The 27,667-nt window shown below is 40.6% G+C and overlaps 1 protein-coding gene across 1 annotated transcript; it reads left to right on the forward strand.

Annotated features, from left to right (window-relative positions):
* Positions 1 to 2,536: 2,536 nt before the first annotated feature.
* Positions 2,537 to 22,540, forward strand: LOC114645708 (zinc-binding protein A33-like). The gene is made up of 6 exons (XM_028793528.2): positions 2,537 to 2,997; positions 3,081 to 3,176; positions 3,297 to 3,539; positions 10,307 to 10,329; positions 10,426 to 10,541; positions 20,939 to 22,540. Exons 1-6 carry the CDS (start codon positions 2,545 to 2,547, stop codon positions 21,478 to 21,480), a joined length of 1,473 nt encoding a protein of 490 aa, XP_028649361.2. The 5' UTR covers positions 2,537 to 2,544; the 3' UTR covers positions 21,481 to 22,540.
* The last annotated feature ends 5,127 nt before the right edge of the window (positions 22,541 to 27,667 follow it).

Here is a 27,667-nt window from a genome sequence, read left to right on the forward strand (position 1 = left end):
ATACCACATCTCCCCTCATGTAACAAAAGGTACTTCCTCTTTATGTTCTGTTCAGATTCTCGATTTCAGGTGCTGTCTTTTAAAATAATGTTATATTAATACCAATTTAGCTACAATTATAATAATAATAATAGCTAAGAGAGAAAAAAAATGTTAGGCCAGAATGCTTCCCCACTTAACTAAATATGCCAATTGTGACTAATGTTAATAATTTATTTTTAAGATTTATTTTCTTGTTGTTATGGTAAATTGTTCATTTGCAATGCGGGTTTGTGTATAGATTTCATCTGTATAGAAATGGCCACTTTATACTATAACAAGTGTGCCATTCCTACTGGCATACCAACAAATTTCATGCAGAATCATGTCAGAATTTCTGCAGGTGACGTGACCTGGTGTTATATTTATAGCCTGAGGTTTACAAGGTGAACAGAAAAGATGAGGGAAACGTTGCATATGGTGCTCCAGTGTTGCTCACATTCACAGCAGAGACACAGTCTTTGGGCCTCACTTATGAATAACGGTGACCAGATTCTCCTGGAGCTGATACAAGATGAGACATAGTTGTTTTGTTTTACACATATTTATTAATTGTCTGTTAACCTTTTTGTAATGGCAATATCTGAGCACACACCCCTATTGTTCACTCACATTAGCTCTGCTCCTCAAAACTAGATGGAGCCTCTGTACAACTACTCCCATCTTATACGGTATGTTACTAGTGTTACACATGTCAATCCAACAATGAAACAAAAAAAGGAAGCAAACCCTCCCATAGGATGCTAACCACTAACTGTAAAACTTTGTAATAAAATCAGTCAGCATTGTTATGGGCAGCATATAAGCACTAACATTAAGGAGTTAAATATTTTATAGAAGTAAATATCTGACTTAAAAAAGAGAAAAAAATGTAATACACTACCTAACATACTGAGAAAAAGGAATACATATAATGGCTTTGTGGAAAGAACTACCCACCTTACTGAAAAAATGAGTAACATCAGTAGTGTATTTAAATGGATTTGCAAATATAAACTGGTACTTAAACACCTCTGTGGAAAGCCACAATCTTATCTAATCTTACCGAGTCTGTCCAGCAGAGGTTCACCTGACTTCAGCCAGGCTCCTAAGGCTTCAGCTGGAACAGGCCCAAAACTGTGGAGCTGGCAAAGCAACTATAAATATTAGAAAAATAAAGTGAAAGCCCCACAAGGAGAAGAGTCCAGATTGTCCACACAAAATGCAATAAAGAATCTTTATAAATTAAAGATTTATTACAAAGAATCTCAAAATACAAAGGAAAAACTCAAAAGAGCAAGCCTAAAAAGCAATCTTAAGCAAACAAAGTCCCTAAACACTGTAGTGTAATCAGAATCCTTAAAAACAGGCAAGAAACTTTCAAAAAAACACTAAATCCAACCAGAAAACAATACTCACAAAACCCTTTAAAACAGTGACAGTGATCCCTACTTCTGAGCTGCCTCACTCAGTATAAATAGCATGAGGGAGGGATCAGGAGTGGTGATGTCAGGGTGACCCCGCCTCCTGGGGCTCCACCCACAAAGAACAAGGAACATAACCACATTGAATTTGACCATTCACATATGAAATCAACAGCAAAAACACAAATATGTGAAAAATTATAACTCAAAATGAACAAAAACATCAAATACACATAAATTCAACCCAATACATAACAATATGACGCTGCTTTTGTCTATATTAATTTTGTGGGTAGCAGTGTTGGCTGCCCTTGTTTGCTATAATTTACAAAACTAGAATTTAAATGTGCTCTTTCATAACAAGAGGCACTTGGCAGGTTGTTACTACTTTTAGGGCAGTATTTTTTATTTGTGATTTTATGACTTGACATACAGTTAGTGTGAACTTAATAATTAAAGAACAAATCATTGGTAACACCTTCCGAGGAGAACCTACTAAATGGTGGTTAAATGTGGCACACTGATGTACAGTATATGGCAGATTACTCTGGTGAACAACAATGACAGTGCAGTTTGTGTGCAAGGTGCTGCACTGAAAAGTGAATCGCATGAAAAATATGGGACTAATCCCTATTAACTGAAGAAAAGGTCATTGCTGATCTATTTATATACAGGTGCGGACATCAGAAGGTTTACAGTTGTGAGTACACAAAACACAATTTAATTAATTTATTATTATTTATTTATTACTTATTGCTTTATTTATTTGTATTATTTGTGCCATTATGACACTATTTTGAGTTAGTAAAGATAATAAAACCATTGATTTAATAAAGCCATTGTAATAATCATAACCCTGCATGTGTTTTTCCATATGAACAACTGTAAACCTACTTTTTGTATCAGCTAACAGAGTAAGCCTCCATGAGCAAGTAAGTTTGAACAATTTATTTTCAATTAAACACACTGAATTTATACAGCTTTGGAAATATGCGACAACTCTCAAATAAAAAATATAAAAATTTTGTGATTATTTTTTCTAATGATAATTGCAGTGCCATCCTCTGATTTTCTATTGTTATTCCTAGTCTTAGAATCAAAGATGATGTCACCCTCTCCAGAAGCAGAATTAGCAGAGAGCCTGGCCAATGAGGTGACATGCCCAATATGCTTGGAGCTATACCGGGACCCAGTGCGTTTGGAATGCGAGCACAATTTCTGTCGAGCCTGCATAAGTACATACTGGTTGCAAGGGGACCAGGCATACACCTGCCCACAGTGTCGTGAAATCTTTCCACAGTTGCAGCTCAAAACGAACCGGCTTTTGGCCAACATCGTGCAGAGAGTCCGCAGACTGCGTTTTGACAGTTCTGCATCTCCAGTTACCAACAGGAGGGAAAGTGTTGGTAGTGGCCCAGTTTGTGAGAAGCATCAGGAAAAGTTGAAGGTCTTCTGCAAAGAAGAAGATGTGGCCATCTGTGTGGTGTGTGCTGTGTCCAAGGAGCACAAAGATCACAATATGGCACCCATTCAGGAAGTACTGCAGAGCTGCAAGGTCACCACATAAATTCTTACTATCTCTTTGGGTCACATTTGAAAGACCTTCAGTTTAAATTAGGATTTTTTTTTTATTTTCAGGAATCATTCAAAGCAGTACAGGAAGAATTTGGAAAACAGAAGGAGAAAATGAAGGTGATGCAAGTAAAGTTGGAATTAGAGAACATGGAGCTACAGGTAGATGAAACTGTGTTATATACACAAATGTGCCACTGCAGAAAAGCAGGATGGTTGAGTTACCAGTAAGTTTATACACACTAACTGAAATGTTTTCACTTGTTACCTATTCACTTCTAGAACTCTGCTGTAGACCTCAAAAAGCACATCTGTACAGAGTATGACGAACTGCTACAGTTCCTGCAAGCAGAGAAGGAGCTTCTATGTTCCCAGCTTCAGGCTGATCAGACCAGATTAGAACAGCTGAGAGATGATCAATTAAAAAAGATTCAGGAGAACATGGCAGAAATAGAAGAGGAGGTTAAAAAGCTGCAGGCTAAGTTTGAAGAGGAAGAAGAGAATGATTTTCAAGTATTAGTCAAGGTAAGTCATGTCCAATGTACTTTGCTTATTTAGGAACAGCATCTCTCTATGGGTAATATTGAACATTTTTAGGTTGCCACTCCTAGGCTTTCTTATAAAGCTATAACAAAGAAAAATGTACTGCATTTCCACTGGTCTGCAGTAGATGGTGCTGTATAGATACCTACTGTACCAACTTAACACAGAAATACTAAAATGTCACACATTAGCAGCACAATGAGGAATAAAGTGGTGAACTTAAAAATATGATGCATTCATTTCATGCAGAATGTAACAGCAGCATGAAGAGATGGAAGTATGCTGCGGTCACTTGCCCAGTACACACATAATTCATTTTTAAAACTAGGCCTGTGCCAGAGAATGCATTAGTCCATAATTCTATAAATAACCTGTATTCATTGACATTGCAGAGGTTTGGAATCGCTAAACAGGAATTGGAAATGTTAGACAGCCAGGTGTCAAGGTGAGACATCAAACACATGTGAACAGGGATAAACGAAACTTAAAATCAGTAGTTAACAAAGTTGTAAACATGAAACTCTTTAAATAACAAAACCCCTTAGTTCAGATCTTAATGCTGGATCTACAGAAAACCTCAAAGTTAAAAAATTGTGAGCTTTAGGCTGATTTTGACCAAACATTTGCTATTGTAATTCACATGTTCAGTTCATTGCTTAATCTTCAACTTTTCTAAACTAACAGCCTAATTTTCACAAGTCAATTTTAGGCCTGATTCACCTTTTAGGATGAGTTTTTGTTAGTGGGCCAGGGTGGTCTGGTTTCTTGATAGGTTATGCACCACCTCTTGAGCTGAAGAAGCAGTGGTTCTATGCTAAAGTCATCTCCTAGTGCTCAGCTCCTCACCCTGTCATGGTGACTGGCACTCTCTATACAATAAACTAATTTTGGCCCTATCTACTTACAATTCAATTCTTTCAAACACCCATCTCCAGCTTCACTACCACATTCTGGTACAATTCCTGTAAAACTGCTACTTCATTGATTCATCATTCAATCTCACAATCCTTTGGGTGGTATCAAAGACCCATCAATCCATGAACATTCCCACTTGGGATATCTGCTCACCCTTTACCTGCAGGAAACAAACCCCTTTTTGGAAGAGGATTACAATATCAGATTTGGAGGTGCCCAATTTTCATCTCAACTGTATGACATTTCTCTGCAAACAGTTTCAGTGCGAGTCTGACAAGGCCAATATTGTCAATGAAAACCAAAAGTGCGTGCAACCTTTAGGCTCCCAAACTGAATACCCTTCAGTCAAGCTTATGTTCAAGTTTATTTATGTACAGAGTACGGGTTGAGATGATATTGTGTGTCTTCGGGACCATGTTGCAAATATACCACATGTAGTCGAACAAGACAATGTACACCATTTTGTGCAAACAGACAAGACAGAGTGCAGTATATTGACACAACAACGATAGGACAATGTACAGCAGATCCGTTATTTATAAGTGGATCAGTAACAGCTTAACAGTAACATCATTATTTTGTTAAAAAGTGCAATATAAGCAGACATCAAATGTACATCTGGAATGTAGTAACTCTTTTACCACTCATAAAGTGCAATGTGTGCATTAAATTTAGTCAGTTTTCAAAGGTGTAAATAGTGTAAAGTTCACAATTCAGCAGCAAGTAGTGAGGAGTGCTAAGGTATTGAGGAATTGAACAGCATGGGGGGAGAAATTGTTACGCAGTGGATGATCTGGCATGGAGTTCTGTGTGATGATATGCAGGATGTCGGGGGTCAGCCACAATGCTGGATGCCTTGCGGAGGCCACGTGTGCTGTAGGTGTCTTAAATGGGGGAGAGAGACACGCCAATGATGTCCTCATCTGTCTTAACAATCCTCTGTAGTAACCTGTGGTCCACAGCACTACATTCCCCATACCACACTGTGATGGAGTTAGTCAGCACACTCTCTCTAACATGAAAGAAGGAGGGGAAGACTTGCCTTTCTCAGCCATTGAAGGAAGTAAAGCCGTTGTTGTGCTTTCTTCGCAAAAGATGAGCAGCCAGGGCTCCAGATAGGTCCTCAGTTATATCCATAAACTTAATAAAAAGGAGAGGAGTCAAGATGTATTCTTAGAGACGTCCAATATCCATATTCAATGGACATAATGTAATACCAAGTATGCAAACATAACTCCAGATCATGTCAAATTCAGAGACCAAATGTAACACAGTAGTGATACAAGAACCCTACATTTATGTAGCGCTTTCCACATGATGTCATGGGGAAGGTGGTCATAAGCTTTTTCAAACTCTACAGACCTTATGTAGACAGGATTGACAAACTGCCATGACCCTCCGTACTTTTACATGCTCCGGATGGAATCCACACTGCACTGCCTGAATATGAGATTCAGTTATCAGATGGCTGCTCCATTCCAGCACTCCAGAATAGTGTTTGTGTGGGAGAAGTAAGATCCCCCCATCACTGAAAAAGACCCTCTTGCCCACTGTTTAAAAATGAGGTCCACAACTCCATTCTTCCAGGCACTATCCCCTCTTGATATTTGTCAGTGCTTTTCTGATTGCACTCACAATGCAAAATGGAGACTGATGATAAAATTGAGTATAGATAGATAGATAGATAGATAGATAGATAGATAGATAGATAGATAGATAGATAGATAGATAGATAGATAGATAGATAGATAGATAGATAGATAGATAGATAGATAGATAGATAGATAGATTTATTAATCCCAAGGGGAAATTCACATACTAAGTTCAGGAGGAGTCAGACAGCATGGGGGGAGAAATTATTACGCAGTGGATGATCTGGCTTTGTCTAATGTCTCCTTTGCAATTCATTGTGTACAGCTCCGTTGTAAAATCACTCTGCAAGCATTGTGGCAGGCGCTGTATTGACATGTTGACTGTATTATTACTTTTTGATACTGCTCACTATAAAAGGCTCAGTGCTAAATGAATGAGCATAATATAAAGAAGGCATCTTACCTTTTCCTAATCTATTTAGTCTTGCTCATGGATACAGGAGGTGGAACTCTTTTTTTAACATATTATTGAATTTATTAAAAGCAAGTAACATTCCATAGAAGCAAGTCATACTTGACAAAACTAAGTTCGAATCAACCTTCTCCCATGAGAAAGAGAAAGGCCAACAGACCTTAAAACTTTAAAAGTAGGAAAAAAAAATTTAAAAAGGGAAGAAAAATCCTTTTCCCCAATGGATCTTTTGCTGGCAGCATTAGGTACAAGGCAGGAACAGACCCTGGAAGAGGATGCCACTCCATTGCAGGGCAGACTTAACTACACACCAATACTCACTCACACCACATCAGTTTAACCGCTCACAAATGTCTTTAGGATGTGAGCGAATACTGGAGTACTTGGAAGAAAAACCCGCCCTAGTTCCCTGCTGGTGTATAGAAGCAATGTAAAAAGCTTAAAACAATAGGCAGCATAATTTCTCTTGTGATAGTAAGCAGTACAAAAGGTGCTATATAAAAAGTGTATTATATTACTTTTAATTATTTACACTCCATTTTTACATACTTTATCATTTGTTGTTACCTTAAAATACTAAAGTTTGCTTTTAGTAAACTTCCTTGATGCTCCATAACCCTTCTCATAACTGAATATTTGAATTATCCCTTCATTACCAATGTTAATTTCACACTAGACTAAGCAGTACTGCATCTTTAGTTAGACTAGTCATTCAGTTTTCAAATTCTTTGTAATGTTTTCCTATGGCTTTTTGGTGATATTTCTGATGATGCTAACTTCAAAGGGTTAGCTCAGTTGCTGTCTGGTTCAATTTACTTTGTGTGTTCTCCTAATATTTCCCTTTGATATGCGGGCTTCTTTGAGCAATGCATCAGGGCTTCTGAGTGACAGGCTCAGAGGTGGAGTGGAGTCAGGGGGTCATTATTGCCTTGTGCCATTGCCACCCACAACGACCCTGCGTCCCCAGATATCAGCAAAGCAATTAGTGAATCCAGAAGAAGAATGGACATTTCACTAACCCTGATTCTCATATGTCCGTTATATTCAGGGTCTATGAAAGCTATTCTCCCCCTTGGAAATTTTCTCACGTTATTGTTACATAACATTGAAACACAGTGGATGTAATTTGGCTCCTGATCAACAGAAACAGGCTCTTTAGTGTCAAAGTAAAAACTGAAATACTTTTGAAAAACAAGGGATACATTGCCAATAAAAAGTATTCAACCCCTGGAAGTTTTCCCATTTTCTTGTTATTCAGCTTTGAACCACAGTGGTTTTAATTTGACTTTTTTTACACTGATCAACAGAAAAATCCTTTAATATCAAAGTGAAGGGGATTTCTTCAAAATGGTCTTATTTAATTACAAATACAAAACACCAAAGAATCATTGACCCCCTTTAATGTGACACACCTAAATCATCACTGGTGCAGTCACTTACAAGTCTGCTAATTAGCTCAGTGGAGATCACCTCTCTGGGGTTTAACTTAACTGTAGTTTAAATGCACTTGCATCTGGAAGGTCCAACTTGTGGTGAATCAGTGTCATGGCCTAATCTACCCTGTGAAAACAAAAGAATGGGGGGGGGGGATTGAAAAGTACACGTCAGGGGAAGGAGGCCAGTTAAATAAATTATTAAGAAGTGGAAAGAATATGGCACAGCGGTAAATCTGCCAAGTGCAGGCCATCCACAAAAACTGAGTGGTGGTGCAAAAAGAAGTCTAGTGAGGGAGACTTACGAGAACTTTGAAGGAGGTGCAAGCTACAGTGCCAGATATTGGTGAGACTGTGCAGATGACAATTGTTGCCACGGTGCTTCACGAGTCGCAGATTTATGAACAAGTGGCAAAGAGAAAGCCTCTGTTAAAAGAAACACACATGACATCTCATTTTGTCAGCTGGAAGAAGTTTCTATGGTCTGAAGAGACCAAGATTGAACTTTTTCGGCCATCAGACTAAATGCCTTGTTTGAACACTGCATATTATCAAAAACATGCCATCCCCACCATGACACATACTGCAGCAGGCCATGGAAGGCTTGTGAGGGTTGAGGCTAAAGTAAAGGAAACCAATACAAGAAAATCCTGGAAGAAAATTTGATTTAGTCTGCAAAAAACCTGCACCTTGGGAGAAGATTTGTTTTCTAGCAAATCAGTAACCCCAAGTATAAAGCCAAAGCTACATAGGAATGGCTTAAAAACAACAATATTAATGTCCTGAAATGACCAAGTCAGATTGTAGATCTTAATCTAACTGGGAATTTGTGACTGGACTTGAAGAGACTGCTCACTCACGATCCCCATGCAACCTGGCAGAGCTTGAGTTTTGCAAAAAAAGAATGGAGAAAACAGCAATATCCACAAGTACAAAGCTGAATGAGACCTGAGCATGCAGACTCAAGGCTGTCATGGCTGCCAAAGCTGCACCTACTAAACACTGACTTGAAGGGGGCGAATACCTCATGTGATTTATATTTGTAGTGAATTTAGATCATCTTGCAGAGGTCTGTTTTCACTTTGACATTAAAGAGTCTTTGCTGAACAGTCTCAAAAAAGACAAATGAAATGCACTGTGATTCAAAGTTTTATAGCAAATAAAATGTGAAAACCTCCAAGGAGGTGAATATGTTGATAGGCGCTGAACATTTCTATTTGCTTTCTTTTATTTGTTTTGTTTTCTTGAACTGAAGAAAAGAAATGCAAATAAATATCTTGTGCTTTAGTTGCAAAACAACAAGTAAAGCTTAAACTGTAAAGAGGCATCCAGTCGTGATACGTCTTTGGGTTATAATGAGACTAGGGGGCTTACCCCCTGCTCGCTTCGCTCAACAACCCCCCTTTTCTGTACAACGCACCAGCCACTTTGCGTCTCTGCCACTCGTGTTGTGAAGAGGGGGGCTGAACGCACCCCAAGAAGACACGCTCGGTCCTCCGAAACCCCCTCTTAAACGGTGATACAATGGAAAACAAATACAGTTTTCTTTTTACCTCCTCTTTGCTCGATCAGCTGCAGCTGCTGATCTCGTGTGATCTGCATCTCGCGCATCGCTTTGAACATTTAAAAGCCTGTACAGCAGCTGTGCTTTTCTGTCTTTTATTTCCAGCCCCGGGTGTGGTTAAATCTTTTGGCACAAAGTCCCGTCTCACAAGACGTGAGTTCTTGATAATTTTTTAGTTTAGAATTTAAAAACGGGATAAGAATCTGGGGCGGCACGGTGGCGCAGTGGTAGCGCTGCTGCCTCGCAGTTAGGAGACCCGGGTTCGCTTCCCGGGCCCTCCCTGCGTGGAGTTTGCATGTTCTCCCCGTGTCTGCGTGGGTTTCCTCTGGGCGCTCCGGTTTCCTCCCACACTCCAAAGACATGCAGGTTTGGTGGTGTGTGGATGTGTTTGTGTGTGTCCTGCAGTGGGCTGGCACCCTGCCCAGGATTGGTTCCTGCCTTGTGCCCTGTGTTGGCTGGGATTGGCTCCAGCAGACCCCCGTGACCCTGTGTTCGGATTCAGCGGGTTGGAAAATGGATGGATAAGAATCTGAAAACATCACATTAAAGTTCGATAAACACTGAAAAGAATGATACCAAACATATATATGTAGGTTTTAATATAAGCCCGATTGAATGCGTCACAAAAAACGTGACATAAAAATGTCACATAAAATCGTTGCACAAAATCGTTGCACTTTTAGGCCTAGGATTTTATATATAGAGAGTAGATTAGTCAGTAACTCGTCTCATTATGTTAACTAACACTCTTTTGACTTTTATGTTGTTTTTAGGATGTCAAGCAGCTGTCTGATCGGTAAGTTGACCACTTTGTTGCTTAGAACTGTTAACTTCTTAAACCCGCAACATCTCCCTAAAGTAAGTTAAGTGTAACTATGCTGTGACTATGCAGGTTGAAGAAGGGCTTTGAGGAACCTGAGCCAGTTTATGAAAAACTGAATGTCGGTCTGTATCGAGGACCCTTGCAGCTGGTGGCCTGGAAGAAGTTGAAGTCAATTGTTAAACCAAGTAAGAGCAAATCAGAATGCCTGCGATGGAGTTCTCTGCTTTGCCCACAGCTTCATCCCCCATGGTGTCTCCTTACACTCATCATCTGCACCTCTTTTCATTCACCTCCATCTCTTTTTATATTTCTTCACTCTCCTTTCTGTCCCTTCAGCTCTGTCTGTTGTTTGTCGCTCTCCTTTGAGTGAAAGTGCTCGGCTTACCAATTCAGGTGTCGGTTTATGCCTGCAGTCTGCTGGGCTTGGGGGGGATGGGGTGGTCTATGCAGGTGTGTTTATTGCAGCAGAGATGTCAAGTGGAAAACTTAACCCCTACACACCCACAGTGAGTATTTTTGACAGCCCTTATGGCAATCAATCAGACAGAGCTGCTTTGCGGTTAGATGATTTTTTTTGTTTGTTTCGCTAGCTCACAAACTGCAATGCATGACTGGTTAGCTGTTTGTGATTCTGCTGCTTCAGTTGTACAATCTGTAAACAACAATCTGGCGGGCTCTTTTAGCAGTTTATCATGAACACCACATCAATATGTCTTAATATGATCAGAGCAAAACAGATTTAAAGAGTGGGCGGATTAGAGAAACACTGCAGGGTCCACTTAGAGCCGAGGATGTGCTTGGATGTCATGTCTCGCTTTTTCTACCTGCATCCTGTCAAAAACCAACTCCCTTGGACAGCGTTCACCTCAGTATGGTAGTCTCCAGCAAAAGCACAACTTGACAGCTGAAGCCAATTAATTTAATCTCATCCCAAATCTCCTTCTCACTGCACTTACCAGAAGGGGGTCCTAAGGGGGATCCCAGTACAGTATGTGTTGCTTCTGTTCTGTTCAATGCAAAAAGAAAGGTCCTACCACTATGATGCAATTAAAAACACATAGTAAACAAAACAAAGGACATTGACAGGGCAACTGCTTTAATTAGACGCTGTACTAAAAATTAACAAAAAAGTCTTAATAATAATGTCAATGAAGAAAACGGCATTAACATAACAGTCTCAAACCTCCTTAATCCAATTCTAGGACATGAAAACTGATGTATGGCCCCCAGACCCAAAGGGTTCCTTCATCAGATCTACACAGAGCCAGGAACATAAATATTTATTTAATTTTTGCAACCAGAAATAAATATTCTGCACATTTTTAAAGCTAAACTAAACAGTGAGAAACTACAATTACAACAATTTATTTCTTGTATAGCCCAAAATCACACAGGGAGTGCCTCAATGGGCTTTAATGACAGTAGGGCAACTCTCTAAAAAGACAAGAAAAATCTCCCCCCAAAAAAGACCTTGTAGGAAAGAAAAGGACAAAATCTTGAGAAAGGCAATTCAGAGGGAGATCCTCTTCCGGGTAAGTTGGGGGTGCAATGGGTGTTACAAAATGGGGTAAATAGAACAAACAAAACAGTTCAGAGCACCATGATAACTCTCAAGGCAGTGGCATAGGAAAGGGTGGGTGTAGTTGGGCCAAGGTCCACTCTGATTAGCCATAGGCCCAGCCAGTTAGTTGATTGAATATGAAATTTTCCATTAAATTTTGTAACTGATTAGGTATTTGTTATTTTATCCTTCCTTTGGTTTCAAAGTGGTATGTCAGATCCCATTGGTTTACTAAATTTTCAATAAATAAATAAATGGGGTGGTATTACAATGTACATATGTGTAATCTGATTGATAGTAGTAATTGAACAGTTACCAGAACCTTAAGTTGTTTAATTGAGTATTTTCGATGAACACCAAGACATAGTTTCATATTTTGATGGATTGATTTTGACATGGCAAAACAAATGGAAATATCAAGGTTTTTCAAAAAGACTCATTTACATGAAGAGGAATGCCCAAGCCGGTGGCACAGTGGTAGCGTTGCTGCCTCGCAATAAGGAGACCTGGGTTCGCTTCCCGGGTCCTCCCTATGTGGAGTTTGCATGTTCTCCCCATGTCTGTGTGGGTTTCCTCCCACAGTCCAAAGACATGCAGGTTAGGTGCATTGGCGATCCTAAATTGTCCCTAGTGTGTGCTTGGTGTGTGGGTGTGTGTGTGTGTGTCCTGCAGTGGGCTGGTGCCCTGCCTGGGATTTGTTCCTGCCTGTGCTAACTGGGATTGGCTCCAGCGGACCCCCATGACCCTGTGTTAGGATATAGCGGGTTGGATGATGGATGGATGGAATGCCCAGGCACAAATGAAACACACGATATGCAACAGTGAAAATGACTGGTGCAAACATTTCAATCGTGTCTTCATTTCAGGAGATTCTGGTTTTAGTGGCCCCAAAAGACAAGCATGCTATGCCACTACCACCAAAAGATTTGTCAGCCATTGACGAATCAGCCACTCAACCTAATCTTCAATCATTTCCAACAATTATGATAACGGAAAAGTCTTTACATTTCTCTGCAAAATGGCGTGAACGATTCAAATGGATCAAATACAGCATAGTTAAAGATGCATTGTTCTGCAAAGGGTGTAGACATTTTCCAGAAATGCATAGTGAGTTAGCGTTCAGTAATAATTTAGTTATGTGAATGTACCACAGTATGAATACAGTAATGTATTTTTTGGAATAGTGCCCTTATATATCCGACTAAAAACTAAAAAGCCCATTTTTACACAGGCTCACCCTAAAATCTATTCCTGGCTTCAACCCTGTCTCAAGGCAAAATGCAATAATAGATTATACCACTCACTAAATCCTGGACTATCAGAAATGAGATTACAGATTTGTTCGAACACATCAAAAACAAAGTAAAAACTAATTAACATAAATGATAAGCATCAATATCTGTCCATCTGCTAATTGTAGAATCACGGCCAGACTGTAGAAAAGGAACAAGAGACACATCATACAAGGTCAGAGACTTGGAGAGCCCGGCCATCAAGCTGCCCAATTGGCCGTTCTACAGCTGAGTCGGTGCCAACCTAATGATTCCAGTGCTCCTTTATCTGAGACGACTTTTTCAAATGCAGGAATACAACTTGGTAGTAGAGTGCTAAACAAAACTTGTGTGTTGTGTCACGTCATGTTATAAATTACTCCATGCCCAATATTGTAACAGAGTGCAGAGAGTTCTTTACAGGCAGAACTGAAAGACAAAGGTCAGCAAGTGCTTAATAGTCTGGACAGGGCAGGATAAATGTCTGAGAGCAGGCATAGTGGGGTTAGATGTTTGATGGACAGCAGTCTGCATCCCTCAATTCAGGAGGGTTCAAGGACTTTCTTTGGAAATAAAGAAACTGAAACCCCACACAGAAGTTGCTATAGTTAGTTGTACAATAAACAAGCTAATTTATTGGGATGATCCTGAGGAAATGCTAATGAGAGGACTTCAAGTCCCAGCATTCCACAGGGGTGCGTAGGGGCCAACAGGAAGTTGGCATTCAACCAGACTTCGTGTTGTTTTGCTTGCAGATTTTATATCCACATAATGTATAATGCAATTTGCATGCTTAAAATATGCATATCTTAACTTCTTCTGTTTCTCCATATCTGCTGTATTGTGCATTAAACAGTACCAGAGTATGATTTCAGTGTTCTGCTAACAGGACTCCTTTGATCACCACAGAATATTTCACTCACTGATCATGAGCCTATTCATAAATGGGCTGGTGTAGAAATAAAGATTAACAGTAGCTGAACCAAAATAAGCACATAAGGACCATGGAGTCTCAAAATGATTTATTATTATTATGTTAAGGCCACAGCAATTTTACCAAAAATTGCAACAATTTGGTCAGGCACAACACAGTCCCCAGAAAACAATTTATCTTAATAGTTTAGTGAAAACTGAGACAGGTTTAAAACAAATGCTTTTATTCAGGGTAGGGACCCGGGACCAATAATTTTAATGTATGCCAATCTTCATGAGGAGGCCAGATTTGTCCCAGGAGCACTGGACAGATTGCAGGAAGGAGCCTTGGACAGGCCAGTAGTCATTGCTGGGTCCATTCCCACACAGAGGGACCAATTGTTTTGGAGGAAACCCTACAGAGAAGAACAGCCAACTCCATACTGATGATGTACAAGTAAGGGGTCCAATCCCTAGGCACAGGATCCTTGAGGCAATAGTGCTACTAACTGCACCACTGTGCCACCTTTAATGTTGGCATGTTAGCCTGAAACTATAAAGTTCACAGCTGACCTCAGTAACAAAATCACCTTTCAAAATTTGATAGCCATATGTCCCCTTGGGTACAGACTAATGTGGCGAAAAATAAGGCATATCTAACCTTGGAAGGCATACCAGTCCATCAGAAGGTCCAACAGAAGCCAATTTGCTTGTGTTTGCTTACACAAGTAAAAGTTCACTTTTGTTATAGTGGCTGACTGATCTATTTTCAGTTGCACAGAGATGATCAAAACCATACAGTTCTCAAGGGGTTAACCATTTCCTCTCTTGTGACTCAGCAAGTCCCACTGTACTGAAGCTAAACAGGAAACAAGTGGCAGGGAGGCCACACAGGTGCATGGGTGACTGATGCAATGGCTTGGGTCCTTCTGCCTCTCAGCTTGCATTTGCAAGTTATTGAGGCTTGTGTTCTGGTCTCCATTATGGGACTTTGGAGGGCAGGAGGTAAGGGGCACATGCTGACTCAGCTGTGTATATTTTAAAAAACTAACAGCTTTTGTTTTAATATGACTCATATCAGAAAGTAGCATTGTGACAGATCTCTCCAGAGAGCCAAGCACTGCTTACTGTATGTGAAGTTTGCATCTTTCAGGTTCACCAAATCCTTTCACATTCTAAGCACTTGCATATTTGGCCTAGAGTGTGTGACTGGTGTCCCATCTAGGGATGATCGCTATCCTGGACTTGATGCTGCTGGGATAGACACTGGCTCACTGTGAACCTGAACAGGATGTGTGTACCGTAGCTCGGGTTGAACACACCAGCTGCTTCACAGTTCACACCCTCATAGCCAGAAGACTACCTTGAGCCAACTAAATTCTCATTTGGTTTGACTAGCTAAGATGGTTAACTTTTACTCCATACATGGTGGAAGCACCCAAGATAACACAGAAGAGTTCAGAGCACATCTGTGTGAAGAGAACCTGGGTGTGTAAGCATGTTATAGATGGATTCATGATAAGGAAAACAGAGGTCTTTTAACAGTTTCATGAATAAAGATGGTTTTCTGTGCAGAATCATTAAACATGGAAGTAATTTGATCCCTACTGTTTATAGTCATTCATCATCTGCAAGCAGATCCTCCATCTTGCAGGGAAAACTAGGGGGTCGGTGGCAGGACTGGCACTCCAGCCACCATAAAAAACCTTACACTGTTCCAGTGTGGTGCTGAGGTGTCACCCGCTGCATTTGGATCCCAATCCAGGTGGTTTGTTGTGTGGTGGGCACAACAACGTACTATCAGCACATGCTCCCAGCCTCCTCCTCATTCTTCTCATTAGTCCTGAACAGAGTTGCAAAGGGTGCTGAAGCCTATCCCAGCTAGCACAGGGTGCAAGGTAGGAACAAACCCTGGACAGGGCACCAGTGCAAAGACACACACACACACACACACACTGACCACACACAAGGGACAATTTAGTATCGGCAGTTCACCTAACCTGCATGTCTTTGGACTGTGGGAGGAAACCGAAGCACCAGGAAGAAACTCACGCAGACACAGGGAGCACATGCAAACTTCATGCAGAGAGGACCCAGGGTATGAACCCTGGTCTCCTTATTGTGAGGCAGCAGTGCTACCATTGCATCACCATAGTGCATGAAATCATTTTTAAATACAAATAATTAAACAGATGTGTATTTAGAAATAATTACATATTATTATATTAGCTTTCACCATTAACGCTTGGAGCTGTGAAAACAATAATTAAGTCATTAAAACAGCTCAGTGCCTTTAGTTTCAGACTGTAGCCTCTTTCTTTCAGAATGTGTTTAAAAAAATGTAAAACATAATCAATTTTCTGTTAATGCTGAACTCTACTGTATGTTTGGGTGGGATTGTAAGTGAGGGCATATCTTGGCAGCAGCAGCCGCAAAGCAGGAACTCTCACAGCCCCTCTGCACATGCTGGCAGTTCAGTGTCATCTCATCCTCAGATTATGACAATAAACTAATGAGCCCACAGAGGAAACCGACATGGGCACGGGAGGAAGAAACAAACGGTTCAACCCAGATACAAAATTGCGATGGCATTCCTGAAATACCACATTTCTATCCCATAAATGTAAAATGGTGATAGTTCTCAGAGGCATATGAGTGTGTCATATATACCTGATCAGCATGCAAAAAGAAACTGGGAACATTCAGCTTAAACAAATCAGACATTTAAGTTAAATGATTAACTGAAAATTTAATTAAAATGTCTAAGGCAGAGTGGCACAGTGGCACAGTGGTAGTGCTGCTGCTTGACCGTAAGGAGACCTGGGTTCACATCCCACTTTTTCCCTGCATGGAGTTTGCATGCTCTCCCTGTGATTGTGTGGGTTTCCTCTGGGTACTCACAGACATGCAGGTTAGGAGAACTGGAAATGTTTACTTGGCCCTAGTGTGTGATTGGGGTGTTTGTGTGTGTTCAGCCTGTGATGGACTGGTGCCCTGTCCAGGGTTTATTCCTGCCTTGTACCCTATGCTGGCTGAAATAGGCTCCAGCATCCCCCATGACCCTGTTCAGGACTGAGTGGGTTAGAAAATGACAGACTGACTGTGCAAGGCAAAATTAAGCCACTCTGATCCTAGTATTTAATTTTTGATTTATTTTTGTAATGTGAGTTACGTGGGCGGCACGGTGGTGCAGCGGGTAGAGCTGCTGCCTCGCAGTTAGGAGACCTGGGTTCGCTTCCCGGTTCCTCCCGGCATGGAGTTTGCATGTTCTCCCCATGTCTGCATGGGTTTCCTCTGGGTGCTCCGGTTTCCTCCCATGGTCCAAAGACATGCAGGTTAGGCGATTCAAAATTGTCCCTAGTGTGTGTGTGTGTGTGTCCTGCCTTGCTCTCTGTGTTGGCTTGGATTGGCTCCAGCAGACCCCTGTGACCCTGTAGTTAGGATATAGTGGGTTGGATAATGGATGGATGGATGTAAGTTACGTGTGTTCTAATGGTGGCATAGTGATGAGTGATGAGGACTGCTGCTTCTCACATACAGGGTCTTGCATTTGAATCCCAATCCTGATTATTGCCAGTGTGGATTTTGCACATTCTCCCTGTGCCTGCCTGGGTTTCTTTCCAATGCGTACAAATTTGTACAGGTTTCATTTATTGTAATCTGTAAGATGGTCCCATTTTGGTTTGTGGGTGCCCTGTGATGGTCTGCCACTCTGTTCAGTCTGCTTTGCGCCCAATGCTATAATTGGCTTCATTCCATGAGTGCCTCCTGAAATGTATTAAGCAGATTCAATGATAAATGAATAAATTCTGTGTTTAGCTGATGTTAAAACTGTAATTATGATACACTATGAAAGAGGCACAGATGATTATTTATTACATTCATTTACTGAAAGCACTTTATGCAATTTTTCAGTTTTTCGAGGAGTTGGAGGCTAGCTCAATGCTTTGTGTACTCAAATGGGAGACCCTAACTCAAATTATAATTAATTAAATATTCACGATACAACAATGTTAACTAACAACATCCATTCATTTTCTAAACCTTATTTACCTTGAGCAGGGTCACAGGGAAGCTAACCCAGAATATATAAGGTGCAAGGCAGGAACAATACCTGGGCAAGGCACCAGTCCATCACAGGGCGCACACACATAGACCAATTTAGCATTGTCAATCCATCTAAACTGCAATAAAGGTAAAAGTGAGCAAGAGATCTAAGGTAAGCTAAAAATATTCAACATAATTATTATATTCCTCGTACATAACATTCTCAAAACTACTCAATCTTATTCAAGATTCTGGATTGCAAGAAGCCAAAAACAATCTTGACAGCATTGAGCACAAAGCAGGAAACAGTCCTGGAGAGGGTGTAGGGGCCACAGAGACACACTCACTCACAATCACACAGGGAGAACAGTCTTACAAGTCGTATGACATTATAAATTACACAGTGCTCATTACAGAGTTATAGTCTTAGTCTTACATAACCTGCTTATCTTTAAGGATGTGGAAGGAACTGAGTGGGTTTGAGAATGTTATTTTGTCCTGATCAGGAAGAAGAAAGAAGTGCATATTGTGTTTATTCAATAAATTCATCTGTCTTTTCTGTTACTGAATCCAATGTTTTACAAACTTACCATCAAACCACAGCTGCACTGTGTGAGAGCAGAAACCAATCTGAGGGAGGTGCCGCTGTGCCACTTTTCATTCATTTAATTCTAGTGACTTTTTCCAGTTTCTGCACTGTGGTTTTGTACAGTATTCCCTTCTAGGCAAATGTAATAGGATTTTGCCTCCTTATTGGCTACTGAACAAATGCTGTATGTGTTCTTGCATGTACAATCTGTGTGCTGTTCAATTAAAAAATGTAATTGCAATTAATCAAAATGATTAAAATTTTTGTTCAAAATGAATTGCATATTAATTGCAATTTGTCATACTTGCTTCAAACTTATTAATCCATCCATCCATCCATTTTCCAACCCGCTGAATCCGAATACAGGGTCACGGTAGTCTGCTGGAGCCAATCCCAGCCAACACAGGGTGCAAGGCAGGAATCAGTCCTGGGCAGGGCGCCAACCCACCGCAGGAACTTATTAATATTTTTGTATAACCCTGAAATATCTCAGTGATTCATTTCTCGGAAAAGAACAGTTTTAAAAATCGCTTGTCTATGCATATTAAATTATTTCAGTTAGTTTAGAACAATTTTGTGTAATAGAAACAACGATCACCAAACACCATGCATGCTCGGAGGTGGCTATAATATTTGCGAAAACCAATAAATGTGGTTTGGACTGCTATATTGCGAGACAACATACAGTATATATAGTGGCCATCAGGGGTACTCAAGCTTCTCAAACACCTGACACAAAGGCTCAGACACAAGTGTAGCACAAAGAGTTTTGTTTGTGGGAAACTCTTGAGATAAGTGTTTCCCACACACAAAGCACAGCAATTTTCTGTAATCTTCTCACTGTCTCTCACTCTTCTCTGTCACTGCCTCCGATCCTCCACACAAGTGTTGTCGTCCATCCTCTCAACTCTGGTGCCTGGAGCAGTGGCAGGCAGCTCCTTTTATATGAAACCTGGGAGTACTTCCAGCCTTCCATAATTTGTGGCCCAGGAGTACTTCTGGGTTATGCAGGAATCTGACAAGGTAGGGCTCATTAGTCCCCACAGCGCCACCAGGTGGCACCCAAGGAATGCAACAAGGCTGAGATAAAGAACTCCAGTTCCCATCAAGCCCTGTGGGAATCCATGGCACTGCCACAACCCAGGGGGGCTGCCAACTAGCAACCAGGGGAAAAAGATGCTCTGGGCATGCTATCTTCCACCAGTCCTTACTTTTTGAGGGTGTTCTGACTGGGCAAGTGTGTCGGCTGTTCCTCACAATATATATATATACTTGGAGGTTCCCCCCTGCTCTCATCACTCGCCAGCCACTTTGCTTCTGCCACTCACGTTGTGAAGAGGGGGACTGAACGCACTCCAAGGAGACGTAATCGCTTCTCCAAAACCCACTCTTAAATGGTGATACAATGGGAAACAAATAGTTGTTTTTTTTCCTCCTTGTTGCTCGATCAGCTGCTGGTTTGCTGCTGCTGCAGTGCTGCGTGATCTGGATCTTCGAACATTTAAAAGCCTGTACAGCAGCTGTCCTATTGCTTGTGTTTTATTTACTGGCCCCAGGTGTGGTTAAATCTTTTGGCACAAAGTCCCGTCTCACGAGACGTGAGTTCTTGATATTTTTAACATCACATTAAGGTCGATAAATTCTGAAAAGAATGATACCAAACATATATATATAGGTTTTAAAATAAGCCCGATTTAAAGCGTGAAAAAAAGAGACAATAAAAACGTCACAGTTCCACTTCCATTGTACTTTTAGGTTAAGGATTTTATATATATATATATATAGAGTAGTAGTAGATGTATATATGACTTGTTCCCGCACATTTATTTAGTTGGGAGTTTATAACTATCACTTTAGTTCATAAGTATGTCATTAGTAGTAATTACTGTTTCTATATGAATTATCTTTGTAGCATTTATGAGAAAAATGAAATGGTTTGAACTTAATCTGACACCATGTAATCAGTAAAGACAGAAATGAAAATCTGAGCTAGTGCTTTCTGTGAAGAACTCCTAACATTCATGTGTTTAGATTTCCCACTTTACTTGGTACTGTTTAATGTATGAGCTTTGTTTCAGAATTTGCTTCTGCTTGGCTTCTGCAGCTCTGAAGTCCATCTCACTTTCTTCCCATTCAACTTGACTTTGTACTGTGCATTAAAAAAAATACAAAAGGCAGCATGTTCCTGTTTTATCTCCACAGCTCCCTGTACCTTGACACTGGATCCTGCTTCTGCCAACTCCTACCTCACCTTGTCTGATGATCTTGCCTCAGTTCGTTATTGTTACACCCCACAGGCCCAGCTACCAGATGATCCACCAACAGAAGAAAGCCGCTTTGATTTCTGTGCCTGTGTCTTAGCCAAGCAGGGTTTTGAGACCGGCAAGCACTACTGGGAAGTAGAAGTTGGTGCCCACTCAGACTGGGACATTGGGGTGGCTGCAGAGTCTGCCGGTCGAGACGGCTGGATCATTCTCACACCTGATAATGGCTACTGGACATATGGACACCAACTGTGCCCTTTAGTGGGTGTCTATCTCGATTATGAAGGAGGCCAGCTCACCTTCTTTGATGCTACTGACATGAGCCACCTGCACACTCACGTTGATGCCTCATTCTCAGAAAAGCTGTACCCATTTTTTTATCCCAGTGCCGAGTCTACTGCCAAGCCTCTAAGGTTATTAAATCCAGAGAACTGTAGCTGCAGGAAAAACACCCAAACTGAAACCACCGGTGCATTCTAATAGGAAAGTTTTATACACATGTCGGTGTTCCCAGTTCAAGGTTTTTCATTTTATTTGGGTTTGTCTTAAAACAACAACCTGAAATTTATAGCTCTTTTTTCTACCTGACATGATTTTAATTCGCTTTATTAGTACACTGGAGCACAGACAGTTCAATGAGTCTTACAGTAGGGCAGTGGTGGGCTTTGAATTGGTAGTCTTGTTATATCGAGTTTTACAACCGTCGCTATTAGGCCGCTCTGCCTTTAAAACACTCAGGTGAATTAGTAAAAATGACAAAAGGAAGAGGAGGAGAGCAGATCTCTATGTCTGTGTGCTAAATTACTCTTCCAGCTGCTTCAAGCGCTTTCCCTCAATGCGTGCCCTGGGCCCCTACAGTTAGGGTGGGTGTCTGATGACTAGAGAACGTGCAAGGAGGGGCAATTTTGCAATAGCCAAGGGTAACAATCTGGAGCTGGCAAAAGAAAGAAGAAAAGAGGCAGTTTTCAGTATTTCCTTTCATCTTCTGACGTCCTTTCCTGCAATTGTTTAATAGTCAGTAGAAGAAATGACATCAACTGCTGTGAAAACATTCCCAACGAGTGCCCTGAATCCGGCTCACTTCACAATAGGTGCCTTTTCCCTTTCAAAGATAAAGGCTATTTTTTCTCTCACCTCCTGTTAGGCCTTCATCTTGCCCCTAGGACCCGAATCTCTCACAAATTCAGGAATAAGCACTTGTCATTTGGTGGAGACCATAGGATTTCTCTTAACTCTGGGCTACTTGCTTGGAGACCAAGAAAGGAGTGAGCAGAACATTTTTTTCAGTATAACAGGCTGTGTGGGAGCTGTTAAAGGGGGGGAAGGACAATTGTTAATTCTTCAATAAACTTCCAAGACCCTCCACCTAAAAGAGTCAGGCAGACTGTCAAAGGAAAAGACACGTTCCCTTCCGCTGCTTACTTCATCTCATGTAAACATGGGGCTTTTCATTCAGCCTTAGGTTTGTTTTTAATTATCTTGCCTCATTTTAAATGCTTAGCTTTTCAAAAATTGTTCTGACAGCTAAAATAAAAGCATTTTCAACTTGAATGGAAGACTGCTGTATTTCTTGAATATGGGCTTGCTTGTATAGGTAATTCACAATGGACTGTAGTAGAACATCCATCCATTATCCAACCTGCTATATCACGGGGGTCTGCTGTAGCCAATCCCAGCCAACACAGGGCGCAAGGCAGGAAACAAACCCCGGGCAGGGCATGCACATGAAGATGGGCCTGTCTGCACATCAGTCTGTGTATTTTTCAATCCCCTCAATGTTAGGTTTACCACAGTGGGTGCCGCTGTGTACCAATATCAGAAGAGAGTAAAGGAAGAAACGGTAGAATACCTTTGTCTGCCTTTGAGTTTAGTGATTTGATTGTTGTTATTTTTATTCACCATTTCTTAACATCCACATATTGAGTCACAAAGCGCTGGAGCTTACCAGCAGTAACCAGCACTATGCAGGGATCCAGAGTTACTGCAAGGCACACACATCCTCACTCAATCATATTCTGTCAATTTAGAGTGACCAATGACCCTTCTTTACATATCAATGAGGTGTGAACAGAAAAGCGGGGGACTTGGGAAACAACATGTAGATACGAGGGGAGCTCCAAGCAGTGCCACCAGCTGTGCCAGCTATCTATGGAGAAATATTTTGGATATACAAATAAATAAAAGTACTGTGAAATGTAACATGAAATAAAGAAAAATCACTGTAAAATGTGAGCATAAATACAGTATCTCACAAAAGTGAGTACACCCCTGACGTTTTTGTAAATATTTTATTATATCTTTTCATGGGACAACACTGAAGATATGACACTTTGATACAATGTAAAGTAGTCAGTGTACAGCTTGTATAACAGTGTAAATTTTCTGTCTCCTCAAAATAACTCAACACACAGCCATTAATGTCTAAACCACTGGCAACAAAAGTGAGTACACCCCTAAGTGAAAAATGTCCAAATTGTGCCCAATTAGCCATCTTCCCTCCCCGGTGTCATGTGACTCGTTAGTGTTACAAGGTCTCACACTCTCTCATGCTGGTCACTGGAAGTTCAACATGGCACCTCATGGCAAAGAACTCTCTGAGGATCTGCAAAAAAGAATTGTTGCTCTACATAAAGATGGCCTAGATTATAAGAAGATTGCCAACATCCTGAAACTGAGCTGCAGCACGGTGGCCAAGACCATACAGCGGTTTAACAGGGCAGGTTCTACTCAGAACAGGCCTCGCCATGGTCAACCAAAGAAGTTGAGTGCACGTGCTCAGCGTCATATCCAGAGTTTGTCTTTTGAAAATAAACGTATAAAAGCAGCCAGCATTGCTGCAGAGGTTGAAGGGATGGGAGGTCAGCCTGTCAGTGCTCAGACCATACGCCGCACACTGCATCAAATTGGTCTGCATGGCTGTTGTCCCAGAAGGAAGCCTCTTCTAAAGATGATGCACAAGAAAGCCTGCAAACAGTTTGCTGAAGACAAGCAGACTAAGGACATGGATTACTGGAACCAGCTGGGGGGCTTTAATTCCTAAAGTATTGTTTATGAGTAAGGGTGGTGGCAATCCTAAATTGACAGACAAACTGATGCTATGTTCTCAATATTGTGGGAGTTGCACTGCACTGTAGTAGTTGAGTGAGAGATTCGTCCTCATACGAAGCCTTAAGTTTACTGACCAATCTATTTCTCCTTTCTTAGCTATGCTGACAAGCCCTGCGTTTCAATTAATAGAATTAAATTGTAAAGTTCAAATGAATAAAATGAGGTTTCTGACTTGTGTTCCTGGGCTTACTCTGTTTATTAGGGTGAAGAGCTCAGCAATGTTGAAGAACATAGGATTAGAACTGATGCCTCTCTGGATCAACAGGAGCTAGTTGAGGTGGTTTGAGGATTTAGTTAGGATATTGCTAAGTGACTCCCACAATGGTATACTGGGAACAGTGACAGACCCAGGATACATAGAAGGATTATATCATTTGGCTAGCCAGGAAGCAACTTGATAGAACTTTGGAGGAGATGAAGACTAGGGTGGCCTGGTTGGTCCACCTCATTGTGTTGCCACCATTTCTCACCAGGCCAAGAGATGGAAAGTGAATTAAAGTGAGAGCATTATAGTAAAACAAATCAATGCATAATATAGCGTGGCCTAAAGAGGAACATACACAGATGCCATCCAGTCCCGACCACTGCCTCACTGTTTGACCTTGAGTAAATCACTTCATCTTCTAACACTCATATTATAAGTATGGAAACAATTGTAACTTTGTGATTAGTATGTCTCCTTGAATTAAAGCATCAGCAAAACAAATAAATGTAACACAGGTGGCAACAGCCTGTTCATATTTCAAACGCTTGTTATTTTTGGGCCACACAAGGCTAGATGGTAATGATTAAAATAATACACTTCAGTTTCGGCATAATGTATTTGGACAGAGAGAGCATTAGCTAATTTTAGTATTGAATGAGTGAAGATTAAATACAAACTTAGCTGATCATAACCCTTTGTGTAATAGGAATAGCTACTAATTATTCTAGTATTCATGTTTTTAATGTTATCACAGAATAACTGCCATACCATAGCAGCTAACTCAAGGCATAAAAAGAACCATAGGCTGAAACACTCTGGCCTGCATAGCACTGACTTTTTTACTGTATTTGGCCATCTGGCAATGTTCATATCAGCACACTTACTCACTGATGCTGAAAGAAAAGGCAAAGAACAAAAATACATCTTGACCTTCAAGTGACTGCAAAAACAAAAAGAGTCCAAACACAGGTGACACTGTAAAGATAACAACATAATAATACGCAAAGAACTGAAGGATTCCAGTGTGCACCTCCACCTCAGTCCTAAACTAGTCATTGTGTAAAAAACCCAGGGTGATCTTGTTATAAGTGAACTGGCGATTTCACCAACTGTACCTGTTCCCAAGTACCTGCAATCTACAATGACAGAATTCCACAACTAAAGCAATGTGTTATGGACATGCAAAGTGTCTGAAGATTGTTGTGAATGAAAACGACCGGGGCCTCATTTATAAACAGTACGTACACACAAAAATGTTGTGTATGCCCAATTCCACGCTCATATCAAGATATATAAAAACTAAACGGTGTAAAGCCATATACATTTTCATGGCAGCCTCGGAGCATGAGTATGCACATTTCTGTTCTGTTCAGTGTCGAAGCAGTGCTACTATTTCTGCCTGGTTTGCCGTTCATTTTTATATTCACATCCATGACACTGGCTTTATGAAATGCACCAAAATTAATTGCATATCATTTACAAATTTAAAGTACTTGAATGTAATTAATCTGTAACTATATAATGGTGCACGGAATGACCAAACTATTCCAACTGTCATGGCTGCTATAGCGTTGTTAGAAGACATCGCAAATGGAAGAATTAGAAGAGAGCGCGAATTTAGAGATCATACCGATTTCTTGTGCAATGATGATGATTGGCTTCTAAGTTGATTTAGATTTCCAAGAGCTATCCTCTTGGAGTTGTGTGCTGAAATGGGGCAGCTTTACAAAGGCAGACTTTGAGGAATTGTGCTCTCCTTGCTCCTTTGTAAGTTCTGTTCATCCTCTGGTTTTTAGCCACAGGAGCTTTTCAATGTGAACTGGCTGACCAACTGGGTATTTCTCAGTCATCACTACGTTGTGCCATGCCAGATGTATGGCATGGTGTTATCTGCTTGTCATTCAGATATGTAAGATTTCCTTACACTCTGGTTGAACAGGAAAACATCAAAGTGCAATTCGCAGCAACGGTTTTCCAAATGTAATCAGAGCGGTCGACTACATGCACATTCCTAAAAAAGTGCCTTCAGAGAATGAATTTGCTTTTTTAAATATAAAGCATTTCCATTCTATTAATGTGAAAATTATCTGTGATGCAAAAATGCATCTTATGAATGATGTGGCAAGATATATAATTATTTCGCCAATAATTACAGCAGCTGGCTGCTCAAACGGTGTGAGCCCCGGAATTCTGCTACTTCCCCCATTAATGTTAGCACTCAGACAGTGGGCTGTGACACTCCTTTTCACATCGACTTTGACATCTAACCACTTCTTTTTTGAGTGTCTCTGCCACACTGGGCCACTCCATCAATTTCCTTTTGTTGCTTATACTACTGTTTAAGCCACCAAATAGTATGTTTTTCCTTGCCTCCAATTCACTAAGCAGGGCCTCCATTTCGTATTTGCTGAAATTGTTCTTTTTTATATGTGCTTTTGCCATTGTCTTTTAACAAAAAACTAAATGGAAGGAGCTATTCATATTGATTTGCATATTCAAATAGGCAACATTCTGGGAGGAGTCTGGGTGGGGCTGAAGCCTTATGCATGTACCTTAAAATTCACATTGATTGGGTTGTATAAAGGGAAAGTGCGTAAAACTTTGCTTACGCACAGTTTTATGCATCTAAATTTTTTGTGCGTACTCACATTTCTAGTTTTGTCCGTACACGTTGTTTTAGTGTGAATTCTACGCATGGCGTTATACATGAGGCCCCAGGAGATAATCACCAAGTGAAGAAGTAATGTCACATTTTTGTATCTCAGTGTAGAATTTCATTTTGAGTGGTTCTGTAAAAAAACATTACAGTGACACAGGATTAATAATTTAACAAAGGCAAAAATGTTTCCTCTTCTGTAGGCTATTGCTATAACGCTGGGGTTAGTGTAAATTATTTTATCAACTAGTTGCTGTTCAGTAAGAGGAGCAAAGTAACTGGAGTCCATTTTTGCAGCAAAGGGTATACTCTGGAGTGAATATGAAAATGTTTTGTATTCCACACAGTATTACAGTGTCACAGTGAAATAAAACACGAAGACCTCTGTTCAGCTCATTCTAGCAACCTCTCTTATAACAAGGAGATGAAGGAGCATCAGTCAACACTTACTTGAAATTTAAAACAGACATAACACAATAACCAAAAAAAGTCCCCACATTAAAGCAAAAGCAAAAACTTGCTTGCAGCATCTTTTCATGGATACAATGACCAACCTACAGCATCATATAGTGCAATTTATAATCAGATAATTTTTTATTTTTATGCTGTATACAGTAGTAAACATAGCGTTTTTATCCAAGTAGATGGGAAAGCACATGCCACTCATTGTTTTAAAATTTGAAGTGTATTAATGATAA

Source organism: Erpetoichthys calabaricus, chromosome 1 (assembly GCF_900747795.2).
Source record: "Erpetoichthys calabaricus chromosome 1, fErpCal1.3, whole genome shotgun sequence".
NCBI classification, from domain to species: Eukaryota; Metazoa; Chordata; class Cladistia; order Polypteriformes; family Polypteridae; genus Erpetoichthys; species Erpetoichthys calabaricus.